We start from the raw sequence: 12,695 nt of genomic DNA, 5'->3' as shown, positions 1-12,695 counted from the left end.
ATATGCAATATTAAAATGTTTTTATCATGACAATGAAACCCTGTGATCCTGCTATTGGATATCATTTTACACAGATAATGTTAGAAAGCGATTTTATAACATTAATGTTTTACATGTTTATGTCTTGTGACTATACTTTTGAAACCATGTATTTTAATGTTTATGGACTGGCCCCATTGACTTCCATTTTAAGTGCCTTAAGTGTAACTGCAAATGCTGTTGACTGAGTTTAACTTGAACCCAGAACATTCCTTGAATTAATTCCATACATACCACACAACACCGTGTCTTCATCTGATCCATCAGGACAGTCCTGATTAGAGTTACACAGGAAGTGCGGGGTGGTGCAGTTCCCATCCTTACACTGAAACTGTCCCAGTCTGCAGTGTCGGACGGGACACGTTAAAGGTTCATCCGAGCCGTCTCTGCAGTCTCGTTGCCCATCACACTTCCACCAGATAGGGACACAACTTTGAGGAGAGAAAGGTAGAGACAGTCACACAGATGTGGCGGTACTGCTATCTTAAGGACCTTACTTAGAATAGCGCCATATTTAATTTTTGACAGGAATGAAAACGAGGCTGTAAGGGACTTACAGTCTCTTCCGTCTACTGAGCAGTGTGAAAATAGGCAAGGCAAGTTTATTTATATAGCACATTTCATACACAATGGCAATTCAAAGAGCTTTACATATAAATGATAAAGAAAATACAAGATAAAATTCATTTTGAAACCAATTTAGAACAAGAAATGAGATTAAAATGTAATAAAATGAATTTAAAAAAGAAGTGAAAATTATTAAAATGAATAAAAAGAATACTGAAATAAAATGATGCAGTGCAATCAGTAAGTCCAGCACAGTGATCAGTCAGTAAATGCTCTCAGATGTGTTTTCAGTCTGGATTTGAATGTGGCAACTGTTGGAGCTCATCTGACATCTTTTGAAAGCTGGTTCCAGCTGCGGGTGGCATAATAGCTAAACGCTGTCTCACCTTGTTTTGAGTAAACCCTCTGTATGACTAACTGACTTCATCCTAATGATCTGAGAGGTCTATTATGTTTATTTTCAACAAGCATCTATGAAGTGTATTTAGGTCGTAGGCTATTGAGCGATTTATAAACGAGTAATAGTACTTTAAAATCAATTCTAAATGTAATTGGAAGCCAATGTAATGACCTGAGGACTGGAGAAATATGCTCTGATTTTTTGGTTTGGGTGAGAATCCTGGCAGCAGCATTCTGAATTGAGCTCCAGGTGTCTAATGGTCTTTTTGGGAAGGCCGGTGAAGAGTCCATTGCAGTAATCCACATCCAAGTTTCTCAAAGTCTTGACTGGATACAAAACATCTAATTCTGCCTACATTTTTTAGATGATAGTAGGCTGAATTAGTTATTGCTTTGATGTGACTACTGAAACTAAGGTCTGACTCCAAAATGACATCAAGATTCCTTATAATTTAGTAATCCCTTATTTTGGCCTAGTGGGAGCATATACAGGTTGAACAGGAGCGGTGCAAGAATTGAGCCTTGTGGGACTCCATACGTCATGGATGTCCACTCAGATTCATAGTTGCCTATGTTCACATAGAAACCCCTCCCTACTCGATAAGACCTGAACCAGCTGAGGACCATCCCAGAGAGCCCTACCCAGTTTCCCAATCTGTCTAAGAGAATGTTGTGGTCAACAGTGTCAAAAGCAGCACTGAAATCTAATAATACCACCACTGATATTTTGCCTGAATCAGTATTTAGCCGAATATCGTTAAGGATCTTTATGAGTGCCGTCTCTGTGCTATGATGCGGTCGGAAACCAGACTGTAAATTGTTGAAGTAGCCATTCGAGATTAAGAATTTGTTCAGATGATTGAAAACAAGCTTTCCAATGATTTTGCCTATGAAAGGAAGATTTGAAATTGGTCTGTAGTTGTTCAATATTGAGTTATCTAGATTGCTCTTTTTAAAGAAGGGGCTTGACAACTGCAGTTTTCAGGGAATTCGGAAACGTGCCTGAAAGGAGTGATGCATTTACTATTTCTAACAGATCTTTTTCCTGACAGTTAAACACATTTTTGAAAAAATGATGTGGGGAGTGTGTCAAGACAGCAGGTTGACATTTTAAGATGCTGTACTATTTCTTCCAGGGTTTTGCCATCAATTTCCTCAAAATCAGACATAGTGACTAATTTCTGAAGTTTTTGTGGTAGGTGCTGTCTGACCTCAGTGCAACATGAGGACAAGCTGATCGCCATTCTAATATTATTTATCTTCTTCATGAAAAAGATGCAAACTCGTTGCATTTGCTGTCAGAGAGCATTTCAAGGCAACCTGTGTTAAAGGGGTTTGTTAGTCTCTCTACAGTAGCAAAAAGAGTGCGGGTGTTGTTTATATTGCTGTTAATAATGTTTGAGAAGAAGGTCTGCCTAGCTGTGCCTAGTTCCAAATTGAAAGCATGAAGGCTGTCCTTTTAGATATTATAATGGAATTAAAAATAACATGAAGACACTAACCGTTCGTTGTCTGCACATCTGTACTGCGTACTAGAACACATGGGCAGACAGCGGGCCACACCCCCTATCTGGACGGTCAGGAAGTGGTCAGGACACTCGCAGGTGTACCCTTGACCCCCAGCTCGCAGGAGACACAGGTGAGAACAGCCTCCGTTATTGACCGCACAGGGATTTGTTACTACAGGAGAAACACACAAGGCAGGTTAAATAAGTGGTAATAAACAGGTTTTGCTTCAGGGCCCAAATTCTACATTAGACATCAAGTGGTGACCCAGCACAGTACCAGCATTGTTAATATAAACCCTGTAAAACTAGATAGGTGAAGTTTGTCAAGACAAACTATGATGGCTAGACAAAGCCTGGCCTGGAATTTAAAAAAAAAGGCAGCTAGATAGATACTGCAGCTAGCTAGATACTGTAGATAGCTAGATAGATATTGTAGCTAGCTAGCTTGCTAAATAGATACTGTAGATAGCTAGCTAGATTGATACTGTAGATAGCTCACTAGCTAGCTAGCTAGATATTGTAGACAGCTAGCTAGCTAGTTAGATAGATACTGTAGATAGCTAGCTAGATTGCTAGACTGCTCCCTGTGTCGTGAATCAGTATATCGTGAACACGAATTCAGGCACTGGTAAGGGTACTGAACCACTGAACATTGGGACACTTATGATTTAATCACCTGCAACACATTAACGAGCTTGTGCATTCAAGCGCAGCTGTTATTAATCAGCACCATCACTGCACTCTGGTTTTAACGGTGCATTGTGGGATTTTTTAGGAAGCGGATGTTGCAGTGTATTTGAACGATTTTGCAAGTGAGACAGCTCTTAAAATGTCCCGACTCACTGATCAGTGCCCTGACTACTGAACTAGGGAACTGATTGAGATGCAACCTTAATCAGATTAAAAGCCTTGTGTGGTTACATTTGGATTTTTTGACAGGTGGAGTTTGAATAGTCTTGGCCAATTTGAAAATTCCGTCAATTTAAGTCTCTGGGATTTTTCAGACGTTCAATCAACCGATGTGCAAAAATGGTAATTCCGCTCAGTTAGAAAAGACATACAGTAAATCAGAACAGTCTGAAGGTCTGTGCCAAGTTTGGTGTATGTAGCTTAAAAGCTCTAGTAGGAGTACAATTGACTTTATCGTTTTAAATTGTTTTTATAGTTTGAGTGTTTGGTTTCTAAACCAAATACACTGCACAAAATACATTGTGGTAAGCACAGATCATCTTTATCATTATTTACTGTCTAAATATATTGTGCATATTATGCATCTTGTATGTTGTGTACTGTGTATGTTTATCGACAAGTGTACTATATAACTTAATCTTTGTATTTCAGTCTAATTTCTGTATTTAGTTTAACCTCCTGTGTACATACAGTGTCAATGAAGTATATTTCTTACTGTAAAGTAAAACCATATTTAATGTAGTCTGGGTTGTGTTCTTTTACCTTGCATATTTCTGTACATGGTTTTCAATTATGTCATGCCACAATATTGGCATATGCCTAATCTGTCTGAATTTGTGCCAAAATACTGTAGAGTTTGATTGTTTGCACAGCCGTTAACATCAACAGAAGACATGGGATGCATTTTCTACTACTTTTAAAAGTAAATAAGCCATTCGCTACACTAAATATACACGATTATATGGTTAGTTGCATTTTATCATTTGCATTTGGCATTGGCAGACCTGCAAACCACCACTTGAAAACCACTGAGTTAGACTATATCATCTTACAAGTAACCAGGATGTGGCCCCACACCATGTAGTTGTAGCTCTTCTTTCTAAAGAAGACCACAGATAAAGAGTTTAAACTACCTGTCCTGCCACTTACAGCAATGATAAAAAGTTTAGTCTTTCCTGTCTCTGAGGAAGGACAGACGAGTGAAGAGTCACGGCATTGTTTGGGACTGTGTAAATATTGGCAGAGACCCTAAAGTGCCTTTCAGGATGTTTGAAGGAAGTGATAACGATCTAATGCGAGATAATGACCGTAATAGAAGAGGGACGCTTACGATCCCGCTGAGGTTACGCTGTCCTGGACTCACCGATAGGCTGGCGGTATGGATGGCACACGTGAATGTCAAATGGTCGGTGGGTGGTGTTGACGAGCGCTTGCCGTCCGGACCCGTTGTATTTGTTACCCTTCTCTACTGTGCGAGTGTTCCAATCCGTCCAATAAACACTTTCCTCAAACACTGTGATCGCAAAAGGATGTGGCAAGATGCCGTCGAACACAGTGTGTCTGTGGTGCCCATCCAGGTCAGAGAATCTGCAGAGATGGAATAATTTTAATATCATTAGTATAGAAACTTTATGATCAACACACAACTGGGACCAATTTTTAACTGCTTAAAACAAGGAAAACTACTTTGTTCACAGTTTACTCTCTGAAAACAAGCCTTAATATCTTGAGCAATTTTGCTTCTCGGGTGACTGTAACTTGAATTAAGGATTTTTAGATATTGTTTCAGGAAAACAAGACAAAATACAGTTTGAGGAAATGTTTTTTTACAGGCACTTTCCTGACCTGAAGGAAGTTCCGCAAGGTAGGCAGCAACTTTAGTTTTGGGCAAATTTGAAGGGGTCGTTCAGACCCAAAACATTATTGCGCTAACAAAAGCTAGATGCAGATGCTGTGAGATGCGTTTTTAAAGGTTGAAGTTCTGTTTAACTCAATCTAAAAATGCGGGACCCCTACATGAGACCCTCAAAAAATATGGAGACACGGCGTAATGGTCAAAGACATCTGTCTCACAATTCTTTACATAGAAAAACAATTGAAAAACAGCAACAACAAAAAATTTGGTGTGAACAGCCCCTTACACCCTATCTACACCGCGGCCTGTATGCCGAAAAAGGCAATAGAACCCATTATAACGCTAGATTCACGCAGACAGTAAATGGGTGTCCAGTTACATTTTGTGCTGCACGTGCTGCCGCTACTACTGCCAACAACATATAAAAAGTTTAGAACTTTTTATAGGCGCGTCCAGTGTAGACAATCTCAAACCATTGCGTTATGTCAATGGACGCGCCGAGTGTAGACAGGGTGTTAGGCAGCAATGCATGTATCCTTCACAGAGAATAAAATCCCAGAAAGTTGACTAAATTAAACGCATTCAATACTGAAAAGCATGAATAAAATTAGATCAATCAAATGAAGAATGGACTATTTTACCTACAGTATATTTATGCTTATAAGAGTATCTCATTGTTAGCTTAGCAACATGTTAACATAAAATAGAAATCAACTATGAGTCGAGTCTCCTGTAAACTATTTGTACGGCATGCAAAGTTGATGCCTATGTACAGCTTTCCAAATGGATCACTTATTCCATTTAAGTTAGGATGCAGCCTATGTACATGCAATTCACAAAGTTTTGGGACAGATCTTGATTTGGAAAATGGATTACCATCCTCCTAATTTGAGTCTTAGAGCTAGTATTATAAGCAGCTGCCTAATACACTGTGATGAACAGGATATAAATAAGATAAAGTCTTACTCAATGTAATTCAGGTGAGCATCAGACCAGTACAGTTTGTCATTGGTGTAGTCTATGGTGAGACCATTGGGCCACTCAATCTTAGTTGTGATAATGGCCGACTTGTTATTTCCATCCATCCCAACACGTCCAATGAATGCTTTGTCTCCCCAGTCTGTCCAGTACACATATCTGCACAAAAGATTATATCTGATTAGAAAAGGCAGAAAAAGTTCACACAACCTGTCTGTGTTGTCATTTACTTAATTTGGCTAGCCAACTGACCGATGAATTTGTTGAATGAAATCAACAAAACAAGATATGGGAAATGTTATCTCTTACCTTTTAAAGTGTATTAGCCTTATTTTTGCTTCCCAAACTATGCATTATTATATGGCTAGTTAAATTTCATTATTTGCATTTATCATTCTTTTCTCACTGTTTTATCGTGAAAGATCTGCAACACATTTTTTGGGTCTCGACCCACAGGTACTGCAAAAAAGTAATTTTCTTAATCAGTATTTTTGTGGTGTTTTCCAGTAGAAGAGTTCAAACATCCTGAAAACAAGATACATTTACTTGAGAAGCAAAACTGCACAATACTCATTTTCAGAGAATGTTTTGTTATTTACCCCAGTGGCAAATCGTTTCTTCATGTTTAAGCATAAAAATACATTTTGTTACATTTATCCTTAAAACAAGAAAAAACTAGTGGGTATGAAAAATAAGCACAGTTCAAGATATTGTATATTCTCTGAAAACAAATCTTATTATGTTACCCAATTATGCTTCAAGTAACTTTATCTTGTTTTAAGGATGCTTACATATTTTTACTGGAATATTTTTTTGGCAGTGAATGTTTGGGTTGTGACCCGCCAGTTGAAAACCACTGATTTAGGGGATTCACTCCTGTCCTTAAATGCATTTGTCACTACCGAGACTTTTAGAAATCGACCGATAGTGGATTTTGGCCGATACCAATAACAAAGGTGGTGGAAAAGGCAAATAACCGATTAGTCGGCCAATTTTTATTATATTGTTGAACCAAGCCGCTCTAACTGTAGAAACCTCCAGCAACGGCCACAGAGGAATAATTTTTTTTTTAAAAAGACATCTGCAACTCTCGCCATTGATCTTTGCAGATAACCGATAGTTCCAAAAAGCAATATCGGCACCAATTAATCAGTAAAATCAATTTATTGGTCTACCTCTACTTTGTAGTGAGTACGGTACATGGCTATTGATTTTATTTATTTGTGGTAATATGGTTTTGAAAATGACCTCCAGTCATGATACACTCACCCAAACTTTGGATGCACCACGATGGCTCTAGGATTCTCAAAGCAGTATGAGTTGTTTGCATCCACACAATGTTCTGCTAACTTCCTCACAAAGCGCCCATCCAGCTCCGAAACTTTCATGCAGTCGAGAAAACTGTCAACCCAATATAGCTTCCTCCCAACCCAGTCAACTGCCAGTCCTTCCCCATGCAAAACCCCGTTCACCACAACCTCTCGACCCGTCCCGTTGAAAAACATCCGTTCTACCACTCTCCGGCTCACATCGATCCAGTACAAGCGTTTCTCCACCCGGTCAAAGTCTAGAGCTACCACACTGGTTAGGCCTTGCAGGATGAGTGAGTAGGCCTCGCCATCCGTTGAAAGATTTCGCAGGTAGTAGCGATTGCTGAAGATCAAGTATGGAGTGATGTTGCTGTTTTGTCTGCAGCTGCGACCGTCAGGTTCACGCAGGAAGCCCGGTGCGCACTTGCATACGTATGAACCCATGGTGTTTTCACACACCTGGCTACACACGCTGGGTGTGACGGAACACTCGTCTATGTCGTCGCAAGTTTTGTTGTCGGACATGAGGCGGTAACCATGGCGACAGGTGCAGATGAAGCTGGTTGGTGTGTCGGTACAGTTGTGGTCACAGTGGTGCATGGATGGGTCTGTGCATTCATTGATGCCTGGAAAAAGTTACAACAGTAAAACAGACATTGATTAAGACTTTACATCATAACTGCAAAAAATAATTTTCTCACATAGTATTTTTGTCTGGGGTTCCTATAGTTCAACTGGTAGAGCATGGCGCTAGCAATGCCAAGATCATGGGTTCGCTTCCCAGGGAATGCACAAACTGAGAAAATGTATACCTTGCACGCACTGTAAGTCACTTTGGATAAAAGCGTCTGCCAAACATACTCTCACGGCTAAATCGTCAGGATTTGTACGACTTCTCTAAATTTGGCTAATTCATATGATATCGTGCGACTGCACTCGTTTGAATTCCTACGACCTTCACTACAGCCAATGACGTCACTGGACATCGTTTCCATCCAATCCGCAACAATTACTTGCTTCAGTCATACACAACAGCTTCCTATCATGTTTAACACTCTACTGATTGGTTAAGCTTAGATAAGGGGTTTGGGTAAGGGCATAATATTTATAAGTATGTCCTTAACGCCTCGTGCGCGGAACTCGCGCTTACTTCTGGATTAGACATCCGGAAATTTGCACGTGATGAAGTCATATGAGTTTATGCAAACAACATTGTGCGAGACCATACGAAATAGCCAACTCGTAAATTACGTACGAATTTTCATGAGATCGGGTTGGTCTGCCAAATGCATAGATGTTTATGTAACGTTAGTGTATTTTATGGTGAAAATATAGAAACATCCTTAAGACAAGAATAAATTACTTGAGAAGCAGAATGACGTGATATTAAGCACAAAAACTGTCAATGGGGTAAGAAAAATAAACTTGTTTTCCCTTTGAATCCATTTTTTTCTTATCCCATTAGGAAATATTTTTTTCTTGTTATAAGTATATGTTATGAGTAAATTATAGCATCCTGGGAAAGTGTTCACTGCCCATAAAATGAAAGGTACACTTTTTAATGAGGAAAAAAGTGCACCTTTAAATTGAAATTACAATTCTGCATCTTGTTTGCTACCACAATTCAAATCAATTCAAATTAAGGAATATTAAGACCAAGGGTGAGCCACAAAATGAGAACAAGACTGTAATGGACCAATGCATATTTTTGAGGGGTAGGCATTTTTCAGTGCTTACCACAGCCTTTCTCGTCACTGTTGTCATTGCAGTCATCGCTCCTGTCACAAATCTCGCTGAGCAGTATGCAGTTTCCGTTGTCACACCTAAAGTTTCCAGGTGGGCAGGTAGGGGCTAGGGTCCGGCACAGGTGTTCCAGCTCATCAGATTCATCCCCGCAGTCATTATCCCTGTCACACACGAAATCCTGCGAGATACAGCGGCCGTTCTGACACGTGAACTGGTGCTGTTGACATGGCTGATAGGTGCAGCCCAGCTCATCGCTGCTGTCACCGCAATCATTGCGACGGTCACACCTACCAGAGATGAAACGCACAGCAAGGAATTATGGGACAAAAGAAGAGTCACATGGGTTTGGAACAAAATAAGTAAATTTGCATATTTTTCGCCTTTTTCTCCCAATATGGAATGCCCAATTCCCACTACTTAGTAGGTCCTCGTGGTGGCACGGTTACTCACCTCATTCCGGGTGGCGGAGGACAAGTCTCAGTTGCCTCCACTTCTGAGACCGTCAATCCATGCATCTTATCACGTGGCTTGATGTGCATGACGCCACGGAGAATCCCAGCATGCTCATGTTATTCTCCGCGATCCACGCACAACTTACCACGTGCCCCATTGAGAGCGAGAACCCCTAATCGCGACCACGAGGAGGTTACCCCATGTGACTCTATCCTCCCTAGCAACCGGGCCAATTTAGTTGCTTAGGAGACCTGGCTGGAGTTACTCAGCACGCCCTGGATTCGAACTCACGACTCCAGGGGTGGCAGTCAGCGTCAATACTCGTTGAGCTACCCAGGACCCCCGTGAATTAGCCTTAAGTTTTTCCCCTCAATTTGCTTCAAAAGCAATCCTAACCTGTAGGAACTGCGGATGCAGAGGCCGTTGTTGCAGGCGAACTCGTTGGCAGAGCAGGATCTGCGAGTGCAGTTCTGATGCTCATCGTATGCATCTGAACAGTCTGCATCTCCATCACACACCCAGTCCCGTGGGATACACTTCCTCTGAGGAGGCCTGTTATTGATACAGGTGAACTCCTGAGGAGAGCAGGTGCGGTTAGCTGTGGACAAAACAGAAGGGAGGCCACAATTACAAGACTTATGTTAGAACCTACTGTATGTAATATATGAAAACTAACTGCGTGGCAACTGTTTACAAAAACCTAATGAGCTGTCTAGCTAGACAACATTTCAGGGTTTTCCATGGGTCAAAAATGGTCTTCGGTGGTGGCTGACGTACACGGCCCATACACTCGAAGTTGTTTTATCATCCATTATTGCAATTAAATAATAATGCAGTCATGACAACTCTCGGAAGGATTTAGCATGTTGATGTGGGCATGACATATTGATAGGATTTAAGTCCTATTAATTTAGGATTTAGGATTAGCTACACAATTAGACAAGCACAAGACATGCATCATCAAGCATGTATGACATGCTGCTGCACAATTAGACATAAATGCAATCCCCACGTAGCAGATCTAGACAAGTGAAGCTGGGTAGGAGGAGGGTTTTAGAGAAAGCTCTTGCAGCCCGCCGCAGTGAAACTGGCTTACTTGCAAACTGAGCAAATTTAAATATTAGGCAAAGAAAAGTTATGCAAGTTGATTGGTTACCCGATTACATGTCAAAGACAAATTAGTTTACACCATGTGAGCTGACTGGCTTGACATATCACAAGTAATTGCCTGAACTTTTGCTTGGGTGGCCACCGAAAAATTGAGACGTGTGGCAAATTGCAGTTAAGCTATTTGCTTTACCCTCTGTTTTTGTTTGTTTTTTTATTAAACTCTAATTCAATGAATTCTGTTTTTTAAATGGAAAAACAGCTATAATGAACAAACGTTTGTTGTTCATTTTATTTGATTTGTCATTATTATATTGTATATTATGCATAGTAAATCGCATTGCAGCGCAAAATAAACACAGAAATTAGTTTTTTACAATTTGGCTGGCACCAAAATTTCTTAGCAGAAACTTTCCATGTCAACAATAAATAGACTTATTTCATTCAATGCCAAAATGTTCAATTTATTACAAATGTATTAATAGAGTGCTATTTATTTAATGGCTGTAAGAGTATTGCGACGTTAAACTCTATTGGAATCAATAGTTTCAAAAGTGATCTCAAAGTTTCAAACTGTTCTCAGATTTACCAAGATAAAGGTTAAGAGTTCTCAATATGAACATACACTGCCTAGCCCAAAAAAAAAGTAGCATACTCTAATATTTTGTTGGGCCACCTTTAGCTTTGATTACGGCGTGCATTGGTTGTGGCATTGTTTAGACAACCTTATGCAACGTCACAACATTTATTTCCGTTGCATTAATTTTTGGCCGAGATCTTGTATTGATGACAGGAGAGTCGAACCACTCCGTAAAGACTTCTCCAGCACATCCCAAAGACTTTCAACGGAGTCAAGTTCAGGACATTGTGGTGGCCAATTCATGTGTGAAAAATGATTCCTCATGCTCCCTGAACCACTCTTTCACAATTTGAGCCCAATAAATCTTGACATTGTCATCCTGGAATATGCCCGTGCCGTCAGGGAAGAAAAAATCCATTGATGGGATAACCTGGTCATTTGGTACATTTAGGTAGTCAACTGTCTCCATTTTATTACCACATAATGTTGCTGAGCCTAGACCTGACCAACTGAAGCAACCCCAGATCATAACACTACCTCCATAGGCTTGTACAGTGGGCACTATGCATGACGGATGCATCGCTTCATGCGCTTCCCTTCTTACCCTGAAGAACCCATCGCTTTGGAATAGGGTCAGTCTGGACACATCAGACCACATGACCTTTTTCCATCGCTCCACAGTCCAATCTTTACACTCCCTAGCAAACTGAAGTAGTTTTTTTTCCCCAATTAGCCTCACTAACAAGTGTCTTTCTTGTGGCCACACAGCTGTTTAGGCCCAATCCTGTAAGTTCTCGTCGCATTGTGTGTGTGGAAATGCTCTTACTTTCACTATTAAACATAGCCGTGTGTTCTACTGTCGATTTTTTAGGATGTGACTTCACCAAGCATTTTAGTGATCTCTGATCACGATCATTCAAGATTATTTCCGACCACATTTCTTCCGCGAAGCTGACGGTTCACCACAATCCTTCCAGGTTTTAATAATGCATTGCACAGTTCTTAACCCAATTCCAGTGATTTCAGAAATCTCCTTAGTTGTTTTCTTTGCTTGATGCAGGCCAATAATTGGCCCCTTCTGAAACACAGTAACATCTTTTCCACGACCACAGGATACGTCTTCCGACATAGTTGTTTAAGAAATGAGAAGCTACACACTGCATCAGTTAGGGTTAATAGAATTGTTGCCAGGTAAAATATATTAATCACTGCAATAATGATCCAATCATAGGCTCTTAAGAATCTGCTTATTTAAATCCAAATGGCCAGGCAGTGTATTTCTCATGAAATTCTTCCAAATCCAAAATAATCTGAGCTATTCTATACACATTCATTTTACTGCCCTATACTCTTACTGTATGTCAACAACATTTGTGTCTATTTTTATTTCCTCAAAGGAATTTTAGGAGAAATATATCCGCTGAAGTTGATACTTCACTGAAACATAGCTGAGAACTTTAAGT

General features: G+C 40.1%; 1 protein-coding gene across 1 annotated transcript in view; it reads right to left on the bottom strand.

The window, feature by feature from the left end:
* The window catches only part of LOC127447450 (low-density lipoprotein receptor-related protein 2-like), a 135,348-nt gene that overhangs the window by 28,829 nt on the left and 93,824 nt on the right, over positions 1-12,695 (bottom strand). The window contains 7 exon segments of the mRNA XM_051709337.1: positions 274-470; positions 2,508-2,685; positions 4,567-4,790; positions 6,025-6,195; positions 7,306-7,972; positions 9,084-9,379; positions 9,942-10,143. Coding sequence (XP_051565297.1) covers positions 274-470; positions 2,508-2,685; positions 4,567-4,790; positions 6,025-6,195; positions 7,306-7,972; positions 9,084-9,379; positions 9,942-10,143 — 1,935 coding nt within the window.

Source organism: Myxocyprinus asiaticus, chromosome 10 (genome assembly GCF_019703515.2).
Source record: "Myxocyprinus asiaticus isolate MX2 ecotype Aquarium Trade chromosome 10, UBuf_Myxa_2, whole genome shotgun sequence".
NCBI lineage: Eukaryota > Metazoa > Chordata > Actinopteri > Cypriniformes > Catostomidae > Myxocyprinus > Myxocyprinus asiaticus.
Note: the sequence above shows the minus strand (reverse complement) of the source record. Positions and strands in the feature narration are given on the sequence as shown.